The 22,023-nt window shown below is 45.8% G+C and overlaps 1 protein-coding gene and 1 pseudogene across 3 annotated transcripts in view; both read left to right on the forward strand.

The window, feature by feature from the left end:
* The window catches only part of LOC136658909 (protein FAM169B-like), a 47,064-nt gene that overhangs the window by 2,118 nt on the left and 22,923 nt on the right, over positions 1-22,023 (forward strand). For all 3 annotated transcript variants that reach the window (XM_066635864.1, XM_066635866.1, XM_066635865.1), the window contains exons 2-3: positions 12,437-12,570; positions 16,661-16,760. In XM_066635864.1, coding sequence (XP_066491961.1) covers positions 12,437-12,570; positions 16,661-16,760 — 234 coding nt within the window. The remainder of the gene's footprint in view (positions 1-12,436; positions 12,571-16,660; positions 16,761-22,023) is intronic.
* LOC136659866 (5S ribosomal RNA) lies at positions 19,105-19,221 on the forward strand (annotated as a pseudogene).

The raw sequence follows: 22,023 nt of genomic DNA on the forward strand, positions 1-22,023 counted from the left end.
AATAAGAGCTGACCTTTAGTGTCTGTAAGATCTTCTGCAGACCCAGGCACTGAATTTGGTGAAATTCAGTTCTTTCTCTCTCTCACACACACACACCCATCCCTCTGCAGTAAAGCAGGTGAATCCTGAAGCTTTGTGGCTGCTGGTATGACATTAATGGCCCAATCCTGTTGAAGCGCTGCGCCATGTGTTCCATCTGTGCTTTGTGACAGTATTGGTTACCAGTGGGAAGGCCAGAATTTTCCCATGCTAACTGATGGCTGGTGGGGCTGACCAGACAAGTCTAGAACAGGGGAGGGGGTGGAATGGGGAGGAGATGGAGTGAGGGTGGACAGAACCGGCCCAGGAGGGGGAGAATTGGAGGCAACATTGCATGCCGTATCCTAACTCCTTCCTGGGCCCAAACCACCTGCATGGATCGAATAAAGTCTCTAATGACTGCTGGGCCTTATCCTGGGGGAAGGGGACAAATGTCCTCATATCCCAAGAAGACCTCTAGCAACCCAAAATTCCCTGTGGGATATATTGTTAGTCGTACTGGTGCTGCTGCATCATAGTGCAGGGACTTGCAGCCCAATTCTAGGCATGTCTACTCAGAAGTAAGCTCCGTTAGTGTCAATGGGGCTTACTCCCAGGAAAGTGTGGATAGGATTGGGCTGTTAGATAGGATTGGGCTGTAATCCAGTGCATTTTGGGAGTTAGGTAAGAGCTGCAATTGACACCAGGTGTGCTTACACATTTGACACAACTTTTTTGTCTTTTCTATTTGAGCGAAAAGGCAACATTGACTTGACCAGTGTAAAAATCACATTCCTTACCTGTGACTTTGCACTTGATTTTTTTTGGGATGAATTTGCCAAGTGGCTTCCAGGTTTTTAGGTCATGTGCTTGCACACTCTGTGAAGACGGGGCCTTCTGCTTAATTAGCTGTTTAAAATGTTGCCTTTTTGAACCAATGGAATTATGGCCTGATGACCAGTCTTTGCAGTACAGTATCCCCGAGAACAGATGGCAAATAGCTCTGATGTAATTCTTATTTGTAATTCATTCCTGTGGAGCTTCACAAACATTTCCATAGAATTTGCAGTGAGCGGCTTTCGGCTTTTGTTGGGCTTTGCAACTCTGAGCCAAGTTAAATTAGAAACATTTTGTATTGTTGGGATTCCTCTGGGGTCATGTGATGTTTTCAGCAGAGATCGCCTTGCGGCATTTTTCAATAAGTGCACGTTTGGTAGCAATTAAAGGTCTGTGTCCTTTAAGTAATGCTTATTAGTTCATAACAGATGCTGTTTAGATGCATTATGCTTTTTAATAGGCTCTGCTTTTCAGATTGAACGTTCTTGTTTTCCAAGCCAGACTCTCAGTCAGAAGGCTTAAAGGTATGGGATTGTTTATGCAAAACCCAAGTCAATTTTCTGCTCCAAAATCAAACCATTAACTTCCCCCTGTTTTTCCCCCCATGGTGGTTGTAACTTTTTATTTCTGCACTTCTCTCCCTGCACAGATTTTGGAGGTAAGTCAAGCTGCTGCAAGCAAAACCATTGTTTAAACAATTGCAGGTAATCTATTTGTCCTTTTATAGATTACTCTGTGGAAAATTAGGTTTTAAACATGTCTGTAAATCATGTAGGGTGTCTAAAACTCAGCCAGCAGAAGCACCAGTTTGGTCCACTGGGCAAGATTCATTTAAAAGATTTTTGTGTGCTGCCTTTCTGCCAAATGGCATTTAAGCTGGTGTTGGACCTGAGTCTGGTCATGGACTCCCATGTTGCCTGAATCTGTATCTTTATGCCGATAAAGGTATTCTGAATCAAATCAATACTTTATAGCTTTAGGTCCCAGTCCTGTCCAGCAAAGGAGCAGCGGCTCCAAGCGGCTTCTGCTGAATCCTATGCAGAACCCAAGCGTGCTGGAGGTGTCTTCCTATCCCTTAACTCTAGTAGAGCCCATACGAACATAACAACAGCCCCACTGGATCAGGCCATAGGCCCATCTAGTCCAGCTTCCTGTATCTCACAGCGGCCCACCAAATGCCCCAGGGAGCACACCAGATAACAAGAGACCTGCAAGGCTTCCTGGGAATTGTAGTTAAGAACATAAGAACAGCCCCACTGGATCAGGCCATAGGCCCATCTAGTCCAGCTTCCTGTATCTCACAGCGGCCCACCAAATGCCCCAGGGAGCACACCAGATAACAAGAGACCTGCAAGGCCTCCTGGGAATTGTAGTTAAGAACATAAGAACAGCCCCACTGGATCAGGCCATAGGCCCATCTAGTCCAGCTTCCTGTATCTCACAGCTGCCCACCAAATGCCCCAGGGAGCACACCAGATAACAAGAAACCTCATTCTGGTGCCCTCCCTTGCATCTGGCATTCTGACCTAGCCCATTTCTAAAATCAGGAGGTTGAGCATACACATCATGGCTTGTACCCCATAATGGATTTTTCCTCCAGAAACTTGCCTAATCCCCTTTTAAAGGCATCCAGGCCAGACGTCATCACCACATCCTGTGGCAGGGAGTTCCACAGACTGACCACACACTGAGTAAAGAAATATTTTCTTTTGTCTGTTCTAACTCTCCCAACACTCAATTTTAGTTATTTTATTTTAGCCCCAGCCTGCTCAGTGGGGCTTCTCGAGTCTGTGCCAGGTATTTCACTGGTGCAGACTTGAGAAGCCCTGTGTCGTGCTTCTGGGCCCGATCTAGAGGATAGAATTCAGTGAAGACCTCCACTGGCTCCACCTCCTCACAGGCCTCTCACTCCACCTGTTCTGCCCCCCCTCTGCCCCAGAATGCCTCCCCACCCTCCTGCCACCTCCCCATGCCCCTGCGCTGCTGGGTGCTGACCTGAGCTCTGGGGCTCCCGCTGCAGCATCAATGGGGCAAGTAAATGGTGCCAAAACGGCTACCTCTGTATCCAGCACAGAAAACCAGGAGACCTCCCTGAACTAAAGGAAAAGCCCCAGCAGCTACTATGGGGCTACTTGGGCCTGCACCCGCAAAATGTCAAGCAGACCTGTGTTGGTGGATCAGGCCCAGGAGAGGGGATATGGTAGGAGCCTCTACCATCATCCCCACCCCTCTCCTGCTCCTGGTTCACCCCACCCCGTCACCACCCTCCTCCTGTCCTTTATTTCCCCGACCTGTTCCACCTCTGTTGCTTTGCTGCACTTACTGTCCTTGGTGCCTCTCCCATTGGTGTGAGAGGCCAATGCACGCCCACGCAGGCCTCTGCGCCAGCACCTCCTGCCACTCAGCCATTGCAGAGTACTTTCGTGATGGCCATCTCCATGGCTTTGTGCGCTAGGCTGGCACTGCAGCCCTGGAGGTTCGGACTGCTACTTTCCGAAAAGTGTGAATGGAACTGTGGGAAAAACCCATTCTGTGCAGAGCAAGACAAAACACTACAAGGAGTCAGTTACATGTTAATTAAGGTCCACGTGGAGCTGATGAAGCAGACCTATTTGTTGGTTCGTGTATCTGTTCTGTTTTGTGCAAAGAAGGAGGAGTGTGGTCTAATTTCTTCACTGAGGGATATTGGAATGAGAGGAGCTGAATTCTCCCCCCCTTACTTTGCCACAATCCATCACTTCAAACATGTTTTCTCCCAAGCCTGGCTCACTTCCCACGCTGAAGCAATGGGAAGCAAGGGAACCAATGTAGGGAGTTATGGTAGGGGGGTCAGCTCCCCTTAGCCCTGCATCCCTTTGCACAGAAAAATTAGTCCATCTCCTCTGTCACACTTTATATGTGAATGAAGCAGACATGTGAACAATACACATGGCATCCCTTGTCATGTCTAGTTTGATGCTAATAGAAGATACAAGTAAGAGGGCAGTGGAATTTCCTAGATTCCTCTCTCTACCTGTCATAGGCAGGTAACATTTTAAAAGTGACACTTTTGAGCTTGACACTTATATCGCAATTATAAATCAGACATCACTCAGCATACCACTGTATTGTTAGATTTGCCAAGACATTTTAATTTCATTTTAAAAAGCGTATCCTACTTTTAGCATAAAAGCTTTCAAGGCAGCGCATGGTCAAACAGTAGAAGCATAAACAGGAGGAATAAAAATAATCCTCTTGGAAACCAAACCAAAGATGGGATCAAATCGAATCAAAGCAGCGATGGGAACGGAACAGTCAAGGCAGCAAAATAAATGGTCTCAATGTTAGGGAAAGTTGTAACATCTTGAGCCGCATAAGGTTCACAGGTGTGCTGCAGGAGTTTGGAGCTCAGTGGTTGAAAATTGCTGAAAATCCCTTCCGGGTTTTTTGGCTCTATTTGTAGGGCAACTGTCTGTAGTAACGAATCCATTTTCCTCTGCCTGCCCTGCCAGTGAAGGAAAAGTAGACAATTCATAACTACAGACAGTGGCCCTACAAACAGGGCCGCAGAAGCCGGGAGAATCTCATGGAAGCCAGAAGTGACATCATAAGAGACAAAGACCTTAGAGAAGACCACTGAGGTCAGCTTGCTGTGAAAAGAAAAAAGCTGATTAGATAATAGCACCTTTCCTGTCCTCTTGACAAATGTGATCGGATTCAACATCATATGCCTTTCTCAGCCTTGGAAAGCAAATAATGCTGGGAGTCATCTTTTTGTGTGTGTTATAACTGCTTCTGGAATCTGTTCTGTAGCTCAGGGTGTGCCGGTGATTTTTTAATTCCAGTTTTCTAAGACTCAGCATTTGAATTCCGTCAGATTTGTAATTATTTACACAGCTTGTCAATCCAGATGTTTCATTCCATGGGATACAATATCCTGCCCCCAAATGGAATTATTTCCTTGCATGTGACAGTTCGGGCGTGTGGGCTTCAGTCTGTGGTTTGATTGATAAGAGGGGGGGGTGGGATAAGAGCAGGGGCACAGGGCTGTAATGTACTGGAATTCTTCTGATGAATCTACAGTGCTGGGTAAATTCCACGTTGGCTTTAAAACTCAATACCCCTTTGTCTGTGGCTTGTTTTACTATTTCCCCTTATTCCTGGAGATAGTGACTCACAATTTGTGTGCAATGCTCAACTTTCCTAACAGCAAACTATGCACAGCAGCGCCCCCTATAGTGCTGCTTTGGGATAACGCTCTTCGACTTGGGTGACATTATCCAGCACCCTCTTCCAAATGCACAGATTTTTTTTCTCTGCCTGTCTTTCCTCCATCATGTAGGGTCCGGTGGGGGGGGGAGGGGGGTGGACAGAGAGGAAGAAAGCCTGAACATGTCAGTGAGCCATTTGGAGATAGCAGGTGCACCTCGAATGCAGTGAAAGCTTCCTGTCTGTGCCGGCGCTGGTCAGAAAGTAAGCGGGAGGACCATCATTGTTTGTCCACTTCATAGTGGGTTGAAGGTTTTTCCTCATTTGGTTGGTAGGTACCGAAGATCGATTAGACCTCCCCCTGCTTAGAAGCCAGCCACTTAAATTGGAAGAGCATTAGAAGCCAAGCGAGTAATTAGTCTGTGGAACCCCTTTCCATGAGATGTGGTGATGGCATCTGGCCTAGTTGCCATTGAAAGGGGATTGGACAAATTTCTGGAGGAAAAATCCGTCATAGGTTACAAGCCATGATGGGTACGTGCAACCTCTGGGTTTTAGAAGTAGGCCACCTCAGCATGCCTGGTGCAAGGGAGGGCACCAGGATGCAGGTCTCTTATTGTCTTGTGTGCTCCCTGAGGCATCTGGTGGGCCACTGTGAGATACAAGAAGCTGGACTAGATGGGCCTTTGTCCTGATCCAGCAGGGCTCTTCTTATGGTCTGCCTTGGGAAGACTCATTTTAGCTGCTTGTTAAGGAAGAGCGTGGGAACTGACTGCTTCCATGGCATCTGTCAGTAAAGTCCAGGGGTAGTACCTTTTGCTGAAGTACCTCCTGAATCCCACCCCAATTCTGCTGCCCATTTAGTGCATAGACCCTCCCCCCAAGTGTGCACCATTAATAGTGCATACAGCTGGGATCTACTCACCTGCCTGCATGCTTTGTTTGTCTCTTCTTCATTGTCCAGCACTGCTGCTTCTATCACCACCTCCTCTGATTTCCATTGGGGTAATGCCCATTCTGGACTGATCAGCCTTGGTCCAGTCAGCCAGGGTGGCTTTCTGCCCTTTCCTGGGGCAGTGGTGGGAGAAGTGGCTGCCTTGTGCACATACTCCCCTTGTCTCTCTCTCTTACTCCTCCTTTGCCTGAATAGGATGGCCAGCTCTGGTAACTCCCCCCCTCCCCCAGGAGACTTCTCCCAGCCTACAACTCTTCTTGTTGCCATTGGGTGGGAATCTTGTTTTTGCAATATTCTTGTTAAACTATCCAAATCTTCCTAAAAAATGCCGGCTTCTACAAAAAAAGAGCTTTTTTTTCTGGAGAGGACAGGCAGAATCAGTACTTGAAAGACAGTAGGTTATCTTGTTGATATCCCCAGAGTGGAAATAGTTTGACTGTTGTCGCTTTCACAGCAGTGGTGTTAACTGCTTGTTGATATAATGACAGAACTAGCAGACATCAGGTGGGAGTTGACAGAGTTAGAAATCTCCTCTTGCCAGGAAGGATGAGCAAGGAACCTGCAATTTTTATTACAATCAGTCCTTGAAAAATCTGTATGAACTGCAAGGAAGGAAGAGTTGTAAGCTGGGGCAGCCCTAGCATTTGTTTGCACCCGCAGGTATGGAAGAAGCGGTTGTGGGGAGTTTCAGAGGTTGCACAAAGGCATTTTAGTTCCTGCCGTTCTTTCCATTGCTAAAATGCCACCAAAGAGCATTTTAAGGAAATAAATGTTAGTTTTGCAATAACCTACAGTCAGGTCCTGTAAGAGGTCTGACTTGCTTGGGGAGGAGGAGAAAAAGGAAGAGGGCTGAATGATCTAATAAATAAATAAGGCAGCTGAACAGCCTTTGAGATTTGATGTGTGGGGTTTCACATGAAAGCAGCACAGCATGTGTTTTCTGTTGTACTGAGGAGAATAAATTCTTTTGGCCCTGGAGTAAATATTTCCTCCTTTTTTCAGCCCAGACTGAATTGGTGATGAGGCAATCTGGGCCTGTGGGAATGAAGGATCGTAATTTTAGTTCAAGACTGCAAAGAACTGTTCCGCGGTTGATCAGAGCCATGGGCTTTGTAGTGGGTTTGCAGGATGCAGTGATTTAAGCCCAAGCAAAGTCAATTTGGTCGCCATGGATTTTAACTGCAGGGGTTATTAAATGCGTTCCCCACAACACCTTGCAATTTGATAGGCTGCATCTGGACTGATGGTTCGTCTTGTTGTCTGCTAACATGGGAACAAAGGCGTAGCTAATGAAAGTGTAGCCCGGTGCCAAGTGCAAAATGATGCCCCGGAAGTGATATCACTTCCAGAAGTGATATCACACCCAACTTGAAAAAAAATTAAAAATGGGGCAGTGGCATAGCTAAGGCATCTGCTATCCAGGGTCAAAGAAGATTTTGTAGCCCCCCATGACAAAATCAAGTTTAATTTATTAATAAATAAATAAAAGGTTTTCTGATTAATTGGCCCTAACTTTTGATAGATTACAAATATTCCAGCATGGTTTCTTTCATTGCATTCAGCATTAAATTATTGCTCCCATGATATATAACATGAAAGCGTTAGGAATGAACCTCAACAGGTGGGAAGCCCTGGCCTCTGAGCGGCCCGCTTGGAGGCAGGCTGTGCAGCATGGCCTCTCCCAGTTTAAAGAGGCACTTGCCCAACAGACTGAGGCAAAGAGGCAAAGAAGGAAGGCCCATAGCCAGGGAGACAGACCAGGGACAGACTACGTTTGCTCCCAGTGTGGAAGGGATTGGCCGAATTGGCCTCTTCAGCCACACTAGACGCTGTGCCAGAACCACCTTTCAGAGCGCGATACCAGAGTCTCCCGAGACTGAAGGATGCCAATGTTGTTGGTATTATTTGTACATACCAAGGTTTTCACAATGAAAACATTTTCTGGTTAATTGGCCGTAACTTTTGATAGAATACAGGTATTCCAGTGTAGTTTGTTTTGTTGCATTCAGCATTAAATTACCTTTCCAATGATATATAACATGATGGTATTATTCATACATACCAAGGTTTTCACAATTTTGACCACTCGTGTCAAGCTCAGCCTGTTGCCCCCCCTAAAGCTTGTTGCCTGGTGCATTTGCATTTGCACGCCCTTGTTGGGGGTTACACCACTGCATGGGAATGTTGGGAAGTGTAACTGGCATCACTGAACAGAGGAACCTGCCTTGTCCTGAGTCAGATCATTGGTTCATCTAGCTTGGGGGTATCAAACATAAACCTGCGGACTGGATGCGGCCCCTGGCAGCAATTTATCCAGCCCCCATTATAATTGTGCTCTCCCCGTGTGATAATTGGGATCTCTCATGTCTTGAAGATATGAACAAGGTTTGCACATTTTATCTTCTGTCGTTTGCAACTAAGGAGTCTCTAATGCAAGAACAAAGTGCTTATTTCTGACCATCATCTGCTTAATGACGTCACTTGCTGCTTAATGATGTCACTTCTGGTTCCCAGCAGGCACTGTGAATGCTGTTCGACCCACTGCGTGAAATGGGTTTGACCCCCCTGGTCTATCTCAGTATCATCAACACCGTGTCAGTGGCTCTCTCTAGCTGAAGTCATGATTGAAATATACTTGAAATATTCTTTACATTTACTGTTTGGAATGCAGCAAGTCCTCACTTAAAGTTGTTTTGTGTTACGTTAAAGTTGTTGAGAGGGAAGAAAAAATTGATTCCTGGCTGGGGCCACTGTCTGTATGGCGTTTGCGCGTTCTCACCATTTCTGTGTGGGTTTTCTCTGGCCCGGAAAGCTCACATTTATTGCATTGTTGTGGGTCTTTATTTAGAAGTTTGGTGATGGTTTTTGTGACAAGAAACAGCTGGTCAAAAAAAAAGCTGTCGGAACTTAATTCTTGTTTACGTGGATCAGTGCGCCTATGGTACAGTTGGTTTCGTTATGAACCATTTCACTTGAAGCTGCAGCTTCCAAGAATGTCTCGACAGCTTTCCGTGAGGACTTGCTGTATCTGTATGCCACTTTTCACCACCAAAACATTATGGTTCAGACCTTTGTTGACACTACTGCTGTAGAATCGATGTGTGTGATACCTTGGCCTTGTTTACCAGCCTGGGTGATCTAAGATGGCAGCCCCTTTCCCCTCTGCAAAAATGTGGCGACTGGAATGTCTGGAATCTGTCAGATGCAGGAGGCCTGTTGCACTAAGCTTGCTTTCCGAATGGCTACGTGGGACCTTTTCTGTGGTTGCGGAGAGCCCCTCTGTTTAGGACTCTCTTTTTTCCCCTTGGTTGATCACCCACGTCTACGTTTGTCCTTTTAGAATAAAACCAGTTTATGGGAGCTTTCTTGGCATGCATTCCCCTTTACCCGTAGCTTCGGAATTATAACTCTTTAAAATGCAATCCAGAAGCTGAAATGGGCTAAAGCAGCTCCTAGGAATTTTGGAATCTCCAGTTACTGAGCTGTTGACAGAAGCCCTCCATAAGTGCAGGAAGTGGGATCGGAATAGAAAAGAGAAGTTGGCCAGTTGTTAACAAAGCCTGCCTTGTTTGTTTGTTTGTTTTTAGTTGTTGGATTTGGGAGCCTTTATCTCTCATCCCTGTTAGGCAGCTGCAAGAGCATTGGTTTGTGATAATGGAACACCTATGTTCTCTGCTCAGGGTCAGCCCAAGACCTCCTGGCGCCCAGTGGTGTCACTAGGGTTTGCATTGCCTGGTATTACCCCATGTGGGTCTCCTCCCAAGCAGTTTTGTGTGGTGCTGTACCATCACTCGGTCCCAGTTGGTTTTTGGGCTATAACTTTTGTTAGAATACAGATATTTCAATATGGTTTTTTTCATTGTATTCTGCATGAAATTCTGCATCAATTGATATATAGCAGGATTATTATCTGATAATACCAAGGTTTTAAAAATCTTGCTTAGTAGTGGTCTCACCCCCCCCCCATACACATCACCCGGTGCAGCCCAGACCCCCTAGTGATGCCACTGCTGACCCCTGAGACAGTACCAAATACTGCCCCCCCCTTGGTGATGTGGACAGCCCAGTGGTTCCCATCAGTGCTGGTCCTAGCCACTGTGGCTCAGGGGCACACCTCTAGGAGTGCTTCCCCCACCTGGAGGGGCTATCCCTGCACACCTGCTTCCTCCCTCCCTGAAATCATAATTATTTAACAGCACCAAGGTGAGAAGTTGGATTTAGATGCTTTTCTCTTTGTTACTTTTATTTGAGGGATTTTAAAGTGGACCTTGGTATCAGTGGTGAGTCAAATCAGTGCATACCAAATGAGTGGATACCAAGGTTCCACCAGTATAGTGCACATGGAACCCATCATGGCTTGGGGTTCCCTCTAGTCTGCTGAACTGGCAACAGGCAGCGGTGAAGGGTTGTTCTTTCTTCCTGCACATGTGAAATGGCAGTAATGGATGCTCAATGGCTAATATGCTAGCTAAATACAATTTGCATTTTGGGCACATAGAAACATTTTAGCTAGAAAATGCTCGGAATCAGCGGAAAGACTTGGGAGATGGATTCTGCCCTTTCAGATATGCAAAATATTGTGACTGAGATAGGAAAGAACCCTACACTGAGTTCTAGTGTTACTGTCTGTGGTTTGTATTTGCTGCTGTGGATACGTTCTTTCATGTTTGGTGGCTTTCTATCTTGGCTGCAAGGATGAAGACTTCCAAACCTGATTGAACAAAAGGACATGATGTTTGACAGAAGTAGCTGTGAAGTTTGTTTTGCATTTTAGTCACACAAAATCTTCTGTCTTATGCAGAAACCTAAGAAGAGACCAGCCTGAGTGAGCTGTTATTGCTGTGGTCCTTTTTTAATGTGAAAAACTAGGTGGATGCTTTTGGCTAGCTCTGCTTTTGAAGCTTGATGGTTTCTCTGTCATTCTAGCTTCTGTGAAGGGACAAAAGTGATTCCCATGCTTTGGCTATCACTTTCCATACATTCAGTCCCATTTCTAGCCCTCCAACTGAATCGCAGAATGATCAGATATACAAAAACGGTGTACCGGTTCTGGGGTCAGGGTTTGTGTGTGGAGAGAAGCTGGCAGTTCATATAATAATAATAATAATAATAATAATAATAATAATAATAATAATAATAATAATAATAATAATACAGGTATTTATATACCGCCTTTCTTGGTCTTTATTCAAGACTTTATTCAAGGCAGTTTACATAGGCAGGCTAATTTAAATCCCCGGAGGGATTTTTACAATTGAAAGAAGGCTCTATCTTTTAAGAGCCACAACAATTCAGATGTTTCATTCTGATCTGGCTTCACATTCTGGCCTCCATCCTCCCACGCTCAGAGCAGATGGAATAGCTCGGCTCAGCTTGTCAGCTGCTTCAAGGTCGCACGGCGCCGGTGGCCTCGAACTGGCGACCTTGTGGATGTTATCTTCAGGCAAATGGAGGCTCAACCCTCTAGACCAGACCTCCTGCCCAATGTAAGAAGAACTCAGGCTTCCATCCAATTAAAGACAATTTAGTTAATGGCTTGATTGTTTAATCAATGGGCAGCCCAATCCAATTCAGTGCCAGTGCAACGGGGCTCCCAGTGCACTGAAATTGAGCAGGCTTGAAGTCACCTTGGAGCAAGGGAACTTTTGTTCCCTTACCCTGTGTAGAGCCCCAGTCTACTCAATGGGTCTACTTGGATCTTCATCAAATCACTGGTGCGGAACCGAGTAGCCACATGTAGAGCTTTCAGGTATGGGACAGGAGTTAGGATAGGGCAGAGGCCTCCTCTGTTGACCCTTTCCCCTTCCTGAGCCTGAACCGTGCGCTCCCCGCCCTCTCCCACCTTGAAACATCCCCTCTCCACCACCTTTTTGCCTTCCCCCTCTCTGCGCTGTCCAACACAGCACTTCCCTGCCTCAGCAACTGACGGGATGCAGCACCCACAAGACGTGCAGACCTTCTCACGGGCACTGATTATTCTCCGGGGGTTGAAAAGCACTTTATGGCACTTTTACAACACCCAGGGCCAGCACAGTGGCCTTCAGTGATCCTTCAGTGATCCTTGTCAGTAGGATTGGGCTCTAAGTGTGCTTTGGAAGAAAACAGTATATCTGAAGCCAAAAGTATGTGTCCTTTTGTTTTGGGATGATACACAAGAGTGTCATCCGGCACGTAATCCTAGGATAGGCATTTTGCCTGTAGGTGAGACAAGAGAGGATGCATCTATTATGATGGCACTTGCTGTCTGCAGTTTTTGCTGTTACTTATAGCTTATCTTTTAGAAAAGCTGGAATATAAATATTTTACGTAAATTAATAAATATTAAAAATGATACCCGACAGTGGGATTTTCTCTTTGTGTGGCATTTTATTGTGTAATAGCAGTAACTGCAGCAATATGGATAAACAAATCAGTCCTTAACACTCTCATTTGTCCTAGGTGATCTTTATCCTATGGATATTAAAGACATAAAACTAGAAGCTCTGGAAGCAGAATCTCGGGCGTACCATGCAAAGGTTTTAAAACAGCCATCATCTGCTGCCGAGTTCTTCTCTGTTCCGGGAAGAGAGAAAGTTAGTGCTGTTTGTTTTATTCTTTTCAGCTGTTGGCAAAATAAGAGTCACCACTAACCAGTTATGAATTTTGAAAGTTTGATTTTTCTAACACTGCAAAGTTTAAAAATGTACATGGTATTTTATACCAAAACAGTTTGCCTTTTAGACTCTTTGCAAAGATGTCTGTTGAACCGATGAAATGCAATCTGAAAATGTAAAACATATGGGCCCAAATGCAATGCTCGCCACGCCCACCATGTGGGTCAGGCCAGGACTGTGGGCAGCCGGAGAAAGCATTCTGTAGTTCAGGATCCCAGAGGTCAGTGACTGGTTCTGGGAGAGTGAGCCAGAGGCTGGGGCTGGAAATGTATCAGGTAAAAGGCACTGACCTATTGATCAAGAAAGGGTGGAAGGTGGGAGCCGAGGGTTCCCAGTTTGTGTGTGTGTGTGACTGTCTGTCTCTCTCTTTCTCTCTCACACACACACTCTGGAACATACACACACACCCCAGCAGTCTTGGCCATTCTAGCAGCATCAATTCTGCTAATTGCAGAAGACAATTTTGTCCATTCTTGTCCCTTTCTGTGCCCTCAGGTTTCACTGTAGCAGGTTCCACCTAGACTTCTGGCTGATGTTCCGTAATCACACAACTCATTCAGCCCCATGGGTGCACACTACTGGGACTTGCATTTAGGCAGGACTAACCCATCATCTGGAAGCCTCTTCTGAAACCGAAGGACTTTCAAAAGCAGTTTTTGACACAGCATGGGATGAAGGCATCTTCTGTTGAATGAAGAACATCAGCAGTCAGAGTGCACATGAGGTCTTGCACGTGACTGCAGTTGTCCTTTGGATGCTGGCTGTGACTTCCATATAGGTCTGAGCTTGGAGGATGTTCGCGTTTTCAGCAGAAAGTTGTTTTAGCTTGATCTGGGACGGCTTAGGTGCAACTGACTTCCCTTTCATTTCCAGAGGGCGTTTTTGGTTCCAGCAGTCCCATTTTCTAATGTGCATTGTGTTGTCATGGAAAGTGTGAACAAAAACGGTTGATGCGGACGAGACAGAAATGCTTGTAGAATAAGTGAACATAAGAACATAAGAACAGCCCCACTGGATCAGGCCATAGGCCCATCTAGTCCAGCTTCCTGTATCTCACAGCGGCCCACCAAATGCCCCAGGGAGCACACCAGATAACAAGAGACCTCATCCTGGTGCCCTCCCTTGCATCTGGCATTCTGACAAAACCCATTTCTAAAATCAGGAGGTTGCGCATACACATCATGGCTTGTACCCCATAATGGATTTTTCCTCCAGAAACTTGTCCAATCCCCTTTTAAAGTCTGCAGTACAGGCTTTTTTGCAGCTGGAGGCAGACTGGATGCGTGAGTCTTTCTCCCATCACTCATTCCTTTTGGCCACCCTTTCCAGTGCTTAACACCAGCTATTTTCAACCACTGTGCTGTGGAACACTGGTGTGCTGCAAATGGCCTGCAGGTGTGCTGCGGGAGTTTGAGGGAGGGTCATTTATTAGAAGGGCCATTGGGGGATGTGAGCCCCCCCACCGACAGCGTGGTGTGCTTTGTCAATTGCCAAAAAACCGATGATGTGTCTTGACAATTTTAGCACCTTGTCAGTGTGCCATGAGATGGAAAAGGTTGAAAATCACTGCTTTGCAGAATCATCCCTATTTTTTTTTTTGCCCCCAAGATGAGAAAAAGCCGCGATAAACACATTACACTGCAGCTCAATGCTTTGTGATGTTATGGAGAGAGTTTTGTAGTAATTTCCAGGGGAAACGTGCCAGTTTACAGGAGATGAATTTTACATAGCCTGAGAAGAAAGGATGCCAGGCGTAAGAGCCTTCTTCACGCCCTCTAGCGTTGCAAGAACATCACTGCTTCCAAAGTGAAAATCAGACCACTTTGATGGGGGAACACAAGCGGGATAAGGCTGTTGTTCTGTCCTTAGCTCAACCTGTCGTGCCAGGATGCAGTGTTAGCATCCCATCTGGTGCTCAGTTGGGGAGAGGGGGATGGGGCATTGAGGAGCTTAGCACGCTAAGTGATGCTACATCCTTACATTAGCTGGAGACAATAGGGTGAGCTGAGGATGCAGCTCTGGCCTTGGTTCAGTGCTAGTATATTGGTTTCTCTTGTTTGCAGCAGCCACTTTAAATATTATTTTAACTTCCTGCTGCTTTTTGGGGGGCAGAAAGTGGTGTCACTTGATGTATAGTTACACCAGCAGGGCATAACTATATCCAGAAGAAAAACAGCCACTAGAATCTCCACTCACAATCTAAAACAATGCAGAAGACACACAGCCACTAGAAGAGACACTGTGCTGGGGTGAAAAGGGACCCCCCCCCAGTGTCTCTTGCTCAGTTAGCAGGAGACACTTTTGGGGGGAGGGAATAACTGTCCCTTTTCACCCCGCACAGTGTCTCTTCTAGTGGCTGTGTGCCTTCTGCATTGTTTTAGATTGTGAGTCCTTTTGGTCAGGGAGCCATTTAATTAATTGACTTTGCCTGTAAACCGCTTTGTGAATTTTTGTTGTTGTTGTTGTAAAGTGATATATAAATACTGTTAATGACACAGGGTAGAGGTTTCCTTCCACAATAGTGACGTCAAATTCTTACATTTCTTTTCCTGACTTCCTTGTTTTAACCAGGTAGCTGTATTTCAGATATTTGCTAAACACGTTCTCCTAGTTTGAAAAATTAAAAAGAAAATAATCTGTAGTGCAAAGAAAATTAGGCACTGGGCTTAATGTGGCAAAGGATTACGCTGGGATGATGTGCACCCAAGACTTGAGCTGGGATGTTTGAAGCTGAAAATCTGCCCTCCCCCCCTCCATTAAAATGAAATTCTGTCATCTGCCACCTCCCCAATATTATCCTGATAGTTTACCTGACTGTTCGTGGTGGTGATCCTTATTTTTAAATCCAGTATCAGCATGCAAACAGATTCTAAACTTGCATGGATTTTAAATAATGTGAAATTTGTAAGAATAATACTGTTTAGATCATGGGGCTGTACTGACTGACCACTTGTTTAATCATTACTGTCAGCTGCTTTACTCAGGACGCATGCCAGTATCTAGTATGTTGTGACTGGCCACATTAAATTAAAGCAAAATGCTTCCTCACAATTTTAGATATTTAGGGTTGTATCTCAAGGTCCCTTCCTTCTGCAGAAGGAGCTCTTGGAAGATTCCTTCTGCAGGAGAAAGGTCTTTTTCCAAGGAAGAGAAAACCTAAGGATACAACCCTTGTACTTCTTTTTAAAACTCATTTGAGCAGCATGATCTTTCGTAAAAATATACTTAACATTTATACAGTACTTCGGAGGGCATCACAGAGATTATTTCAATGGTTTTTATAGAAACCCTGTATGTATGTATAAAATCATTTTAGGCCTGCACCTTCCACCCCAAATAGGATTCTCAAAGCAGCCAGTCAATCAGTTAATCAAACAAAATTCCCCACATGGCAGCAGCAAAGAAAGATAGGTCAAATAAGAGAGGCAGTGGAGAACGCAGAAATTTCATCCAGTCACATGACACGTGCATTCAAATAAAATAGTATTTCCTTTTGTCTAAAGTTGTTTTTCAGCGGGTGCGCCACTGCACATTGGTGTGTAGCAACAGATACACAACTGTGCTGCGGGAGTTTGGCACACAGTGGTTGAAAATCACTGAAAAACTCTTCTGGGTTCTGTGGCTCTTTTTCAAGGGCAACTGTTTGTAGTAATGAGTTGTCTGTCCCTCTTTCCTCCACCGCTGGAGACAGTTGCCCTTGAACTACACTACTCTACAGACAGTTGCCCTCGAAGCAGAGCCAGAGAACCCAGATGAGTCTCCCGGAAGCCAGAAGTGACATCACAAGAGGCGACAACCACAGAGAAGACCGTAGAGGACAGCTCTCAGCATCATTGTAAGGGCACTGGCAGACTGGTTCCCAGCACCAGTATGGGGCATCAATTTATCTGCCTATAATAGTGTCTGGAACTGACCTGCCAGATCCTATAGGCTGGTTCTAAGCTTGGGAAGCCATAAAACGTGTTGTTAATTTGAACTTTTCATGTTGCTGTTCTTATTAACCTTCTAGGTCAAGCTTGAGGCTTCCTTGATGCGATTCCTTCCTCTGTACAGAGAAGAGAGTAAATGTGCACTTCTGGTTTTAATTGATTCACAAGATAAGAATACAGGTTAGTGTGTGTATTTTTTTCTTTCACTTCTCAGTATACCGCAGAGAATGGCCTGAGGGCACATGATAGGGTTCTATTGCTCAGACTCCTTGCAGCTACAGGATGCCTAGTTCATTTTGCCACCTGACATCCACTCTCTACTCTGTCCCTGCTTTCTGAGACAGAGGGGGAATCGATTCTGCATCGAAGGGTGGATGCATCCAGCATGGAGACTTTCAGATACGTTTTGGCCACAGTTGTGGCTCAGTCAGGAGCCATGGAGAACTCTTGGGAATCATTCTTTTAAGCCAGCAGTCTTCAACCTGTGTGCTGCATACATTGATGTTCTGTGAAAGGTCCACAGGTTTTCTGTGGGAGTTTGGAGCACAGCGATTGAAAAATCACTTCTGGTTCTGCGGCTCTGTTTCGAGGGCAACTGTAGTAATGAATTGTCAGTCTCTCTTCCTCGGCTCTGCCTCTGCTCTGCTGTCAGAAAAAGAAGGACAGACAATTCGTTACTAGATACAGTTGCCCTCCAAACAGAGCCACAGAATCCAGATGAGTCTCCCAGAAGCCAGAAGTGACATCACAAGAGGTGAACTCCATAAAGACCACAGAGAAGACCGTAAAGGTCAGGGTGCAGTTGAAACATTGAAAATTGCTGCTTTAACCTATAAACCTCATTGAGTATACTTGCCAAACTCCAGCACCCCTTCTATAATTTCTTTCCCACTCAGCTGGCTCCTGTATTCCCCCCCCCCCAATGCACTCAGGTTATTCATTGTGAATCCCTGAGTCATAGATATTGGGGAAAAGATGTGGTGGAGTTTCCTTGCCTGGAGGTGCCCCTCCTGAAAATTTATATTTGCTGCTGGCTTTGAATTTTAGTGAGAACATAAGAACATAAGAACAGCCCCACTGGATCAGACCATAGGCCCATCTAGTCCAGCTTCCTGTATCTCACAGCAGCCCACCAAATGCCCCAGGGAGCACACCTGATAACAAGAGACCTCATCCTGGTGCCCTCCCTTGCATCTGGCCTTCTGACATAGCCCATTTCTAAAATCAGGAGGTTGCGCATACACATTGTGGCTTGTCACCTGTAATGGATTTTTCCTCCAGAAACTTGTCCAATCCCCTTTTAAAGGTGTCCAGGCCAGATGCCGTCACCACATCCTGTGGCAAGGAGTTCCACAGACCAACCACACGCTGAGTAAAGAAATATTTTCTCTTGTCTGTTCTAACTCTCCCAACACTCAATTTTAGTGTATGTCTCCTGGTTCTGGTGTTATGTGAGAGTGTAAAGAGCATCTCCCTAGCCACTCTGTCCATCCCCTGCATAATTTTGTATGGATTTTGTGAGGATTGCTCAGATGCCTTATCTCACCCTTAAAATTATTGTTCAATCTCAGACAGACCTTGAAAAGAGCATTTAAGCAAATTTTGATGGAATTTCTCTTAAGATTTTTACCTATATGGAAAATAGGCAACACAATAATATGAATTTTTTTTGAATATTTCCCATGTATACCAAAACTTGCCAAGTGGGGGAATATTGTCAGAAGTGTCCTTTGATAAATATTCATGAATGGTGAAATTTCTGTCCAGGCTCTTACTTACATGTAGAAATATTTAACTTTGAAAACTTCTTTCCCCCTCCCCCACAAGAGAACTTACTTTTATCTCCATAAGAAATTGATGTAAGAAGGCTGAGAGAACGCTATGCTCTCTGTGTCTTATCTTTTTATTTTATGCATACATTTGAATTTTAATCCATAACCCAGTTTAATTCCTCCTTTGTTACCGAACTCTTTAATAGTCCTCTCAGCTATGGAGTGATTTGACATTTTGTCAGTTTTGTTAGTTCAGGAACATTGAGAGCCAAATTCGCAGCCTCCCTTCATATATTTTATAATCACCATGCCTAAAAACCTTAAGATTGACATCTCCCTTAAGTCTGCTTTAATATGATTGGAGTGTGGTAATGGTTTGTGGTAAGAAGTAGAAGGGAACAAAAGAACAGAGTGTATCCTGACATCAACCTCAGTAGTAAGGAAGAGTCAACTTTTTAATGAGTTCTGAGTCATGCAAAGTTCCCCTTGTACTTCTATGGAGCACCTGGTGTCATAATGACTTTCCACTACTTTATAAAAAAGTGTAAAAGTTTGCCATGACTGTAATGGGTAATCAGTTTGTCTCTTTTGTGGCTGCTTTGTAAGCCATTGGGACTAAGCTTGCAGTAAAATAAAAGCTAGACAGACTTCTCGACCAGCGATTCTCCAAATGGAATCCACGCTCTCCTACCTTTTCTGAAGTCTATAGAAGGCTCAGCACCTGTGGAAGGATCCCATTGCACCCGTCCCCACCACGCAACTGTTACCCTGCGCATGCCTGATCTCGTCTGATCTCGGAAGCTAAGCAGGGTCAGGCCCGGTTAGTACTTGGATGGGAGACCACTTGGGAATACCGGGTGCTGTAGGCTTATACCATAGTCTTTCGAGACTGAAGGTTGCCAACCAAGCGTGTCTTGAGACCGGAACTAAGCAACATGGCAGCATGTTCCTGAGCCATACCGTAGGCCCCAAGATGCTTTACATCTCTTGGGAAAGGGCTGTGGTTCAGTGACAGAGCACCGACTTTGCATCCTGAAGGTCTCAGGTTCAGCCCTGACATTGCTAGGTGGAGCTGCCACCACTAGGCAGTGTATGTAATATTGAGAGCAGCAGCGCCAAATGGAGTTGACTATCCTGTGCTGGATCTGAGCAGGCTGGAGTTGTCTGGTTTTTGCTGTCCCTCACCCCATTCTGCCCTCCTTCACCCTGAAACACTTCTTCCCCACCTCCTCCACTCCCCCCCAATTCTGCACTACCTGCTGCTTACCTGGGTGGTTACCTGTGGCGTTGATGGGGTAGCGTAGGCCTCCCTGCTGGTGCTGCGTGCTCCCTGGGTGCTGAAAAAGTGCTTTAGGGCACGTTTGTGGCACCTGGAGCAGCAGCTGCATCACCAGTGCTCAAGCAGAATGAGCACAGAGTGTCTGATCAGAACCTATGTGCTTTAAGGTATATTTGCAAGGGAGGGCACCAGAATGAGGTCTCTTGTTATCTGGTGTGCTCCCTGGGGCATTTGGTGGGCCGCAGTGAGATACAGGAAGCTGGACTAGATGGGCCTATGGCCTGATCCAGTGGGGCTGTTCTTATGTTCTTAACTACAATTCCCAGGAAGCCTTGCAGGTCTCTTGTTATCTGGTGTGCTCCCTGGGGCATTGGGTGGGCTGCTGTGAGATACAGGAAGCTGGACTAGATGGGCCTATGGCCTGATCCAGTGGGGCTGTTCTTATGTTCTTAACTACAATTCCCAGGAGGCCTTGCAGGTCTCTTGTTATCTGGTGTGCTCCCTGGGGCATTTGGTGGGCCGCAGTGAGATACAGGAAGCTGGACTAGATGGGCCTATAGCCTGATCCAGTGGGGCTGTTCTTATGTTCTTAACTACAATTCCCAGGAAGCCTTGCAGGTCTCTTGTTATCTGGTGTGCTCCCTGGGGCATTGGGTGGGCAGCTGTGAGATACAGGAAGCTGGACTAGATGGGCCTATGGCCTGATCCAGTGGGGCTGTTCTTATGTTCTTAACTACAATTCCCAGGAGGCCTTGCAGGTCTCTTGTTATCTGGTGTGCTCCCTGGGGCATTTGGTGGGCCGCAGTGAGATACAGGAAGCTGGACTAGATGGGCCTATAGCCTGATCCAGTGGGGCTGTTCTTATGTTCTTAACTACAATTCCCAGGAAGCCTTGCAGGTCTCTTGTTATCTGGTGTGCTCCCTGGGGCATTTGGTGGGCCGCTGTGAGATACAGGAAGCTGGATTAGATGGGCCTATGGCCTGATCCAGCGGGGCTGTTCTTATGTTCTTAACTACAATTCCCAGGAAGCCTTGCAGGTCTCTTGTTGTCTGGTGTGCTCCCTGGGGCATTTGGTGGGCCGCTGTGAGATACAGGAAGCTGGACTAGATGGGCCTATGGCCTGATCCAGTGGGGCTGTTCTTATGTTCTTAACTACAATTCCCAGGAAGCCTTGCAGGTCTTTTGTTGTCTGGTGTGCTCCCTGGGGCATTTGGTGGGCTGCTGTGAGATACAGGAAGCTGGACGAGATGGGCCTGTGGCCTGATCCAGTGGGGCTGTTCTTATGTTCTTATGCGCATAGACCCCTGCGCAGACAGGAGGCGTTTTGCTCTAGCGGCCCAGAATGGCTCTGAAGGGGAGGGGGAGGGGCTGCTTGCACAGTCTGGTGAGGCTCCCTGCAAAACTTAGTTCTTTGCACCCCTTCTAGCTACGTCACTGAAGTGAATATATCTTATCCCAGAGGCCTTAAAGAAAGAAGAGATATGTAAAGTCTGAGTAATCCAAGTAATATACTGTGACAGTTGCTATGTCAGCTTTACCTAGTTCCATTCCCTCTGCCCCTTAAAACAGCTGAATGCTGGCGTAAATGCACTGTAAAAGTCAAGCTGTTCTGTGTATTTGACTTTGTGTTTCTTCAGACTTTTTTGATTTTCATGCAAAAATGCGCACGCGTGTTTTATACTAAACCTACCTGTCTATTAAATGGATATGACACTTGAAGAAAGTAGGATCTTTTTCTCCATGTATTTGTTTCTTTTCTCCTTTGTTGGTTTGCCAGTGCAACGAAGGGGCCCATAACTGCACTTGGGAGTGATGTCAGACGCTACCTTTTTCCCCAGGCTGCCCGTGCATCAAAAAGAGAGTGTACGAAACCCCCTCCCGCAAGGGAGCAAGGCATGCGCCATGAAGCCGCAGTCTTGCCTCTGCAGTTTGCTCCTTGCTGCTCTTTCACGATGCACGCGTGACACATTTTGGCATGCGCCTCAATAATTTATTTAAAATGCAGCTAAACGAAGCCGTCGCTCTTAAGCTCCAAGCTCACTTGGGAGCGACTGAAGAGAAACCAACCTTATCGAGAAACATTTGTACAGCCCTGAGGCTAAAATAGGTAATTGATGACAGTTGTATTAAAGCTTTTGTGGTTTTGAAAGGCACTACCTCTGGTACATAAATTCTTTCCTTTCTCCTCACATATTAAACGTTTTGATTGTTCCTTAATGGTTTTTTTTTTTCTCTTGGTAGCGTGCAGCTATTCTTTAGCTGAGGACAAGGAAGTTGTCTTTGTAGCATTAATCCCTGCACTGTCTTCCTATTGCCAGTCTCAGTTCAAGGTGCTAGTGATTATCTATGACAGCCAGAGGGCTGCACAAACCTGGTGTCACCCCCCCCCCA

This window comes from Tiliqua scincoides, chromosome 8 (genome assembly GCF_035046505.1).
Source record: "Tiliqua scincoides isolate rTilSci1 chromosome 8, rTilSci1.hap2, whole genome shotgun sequence".
In the NCBI taxonomy this organism is placed as follows: Eukaryota; Metazoa; Chordata; class Lepidosauria; order Squamata; family Scincidae; genus Tiliqua; species Tiliqua scincoides.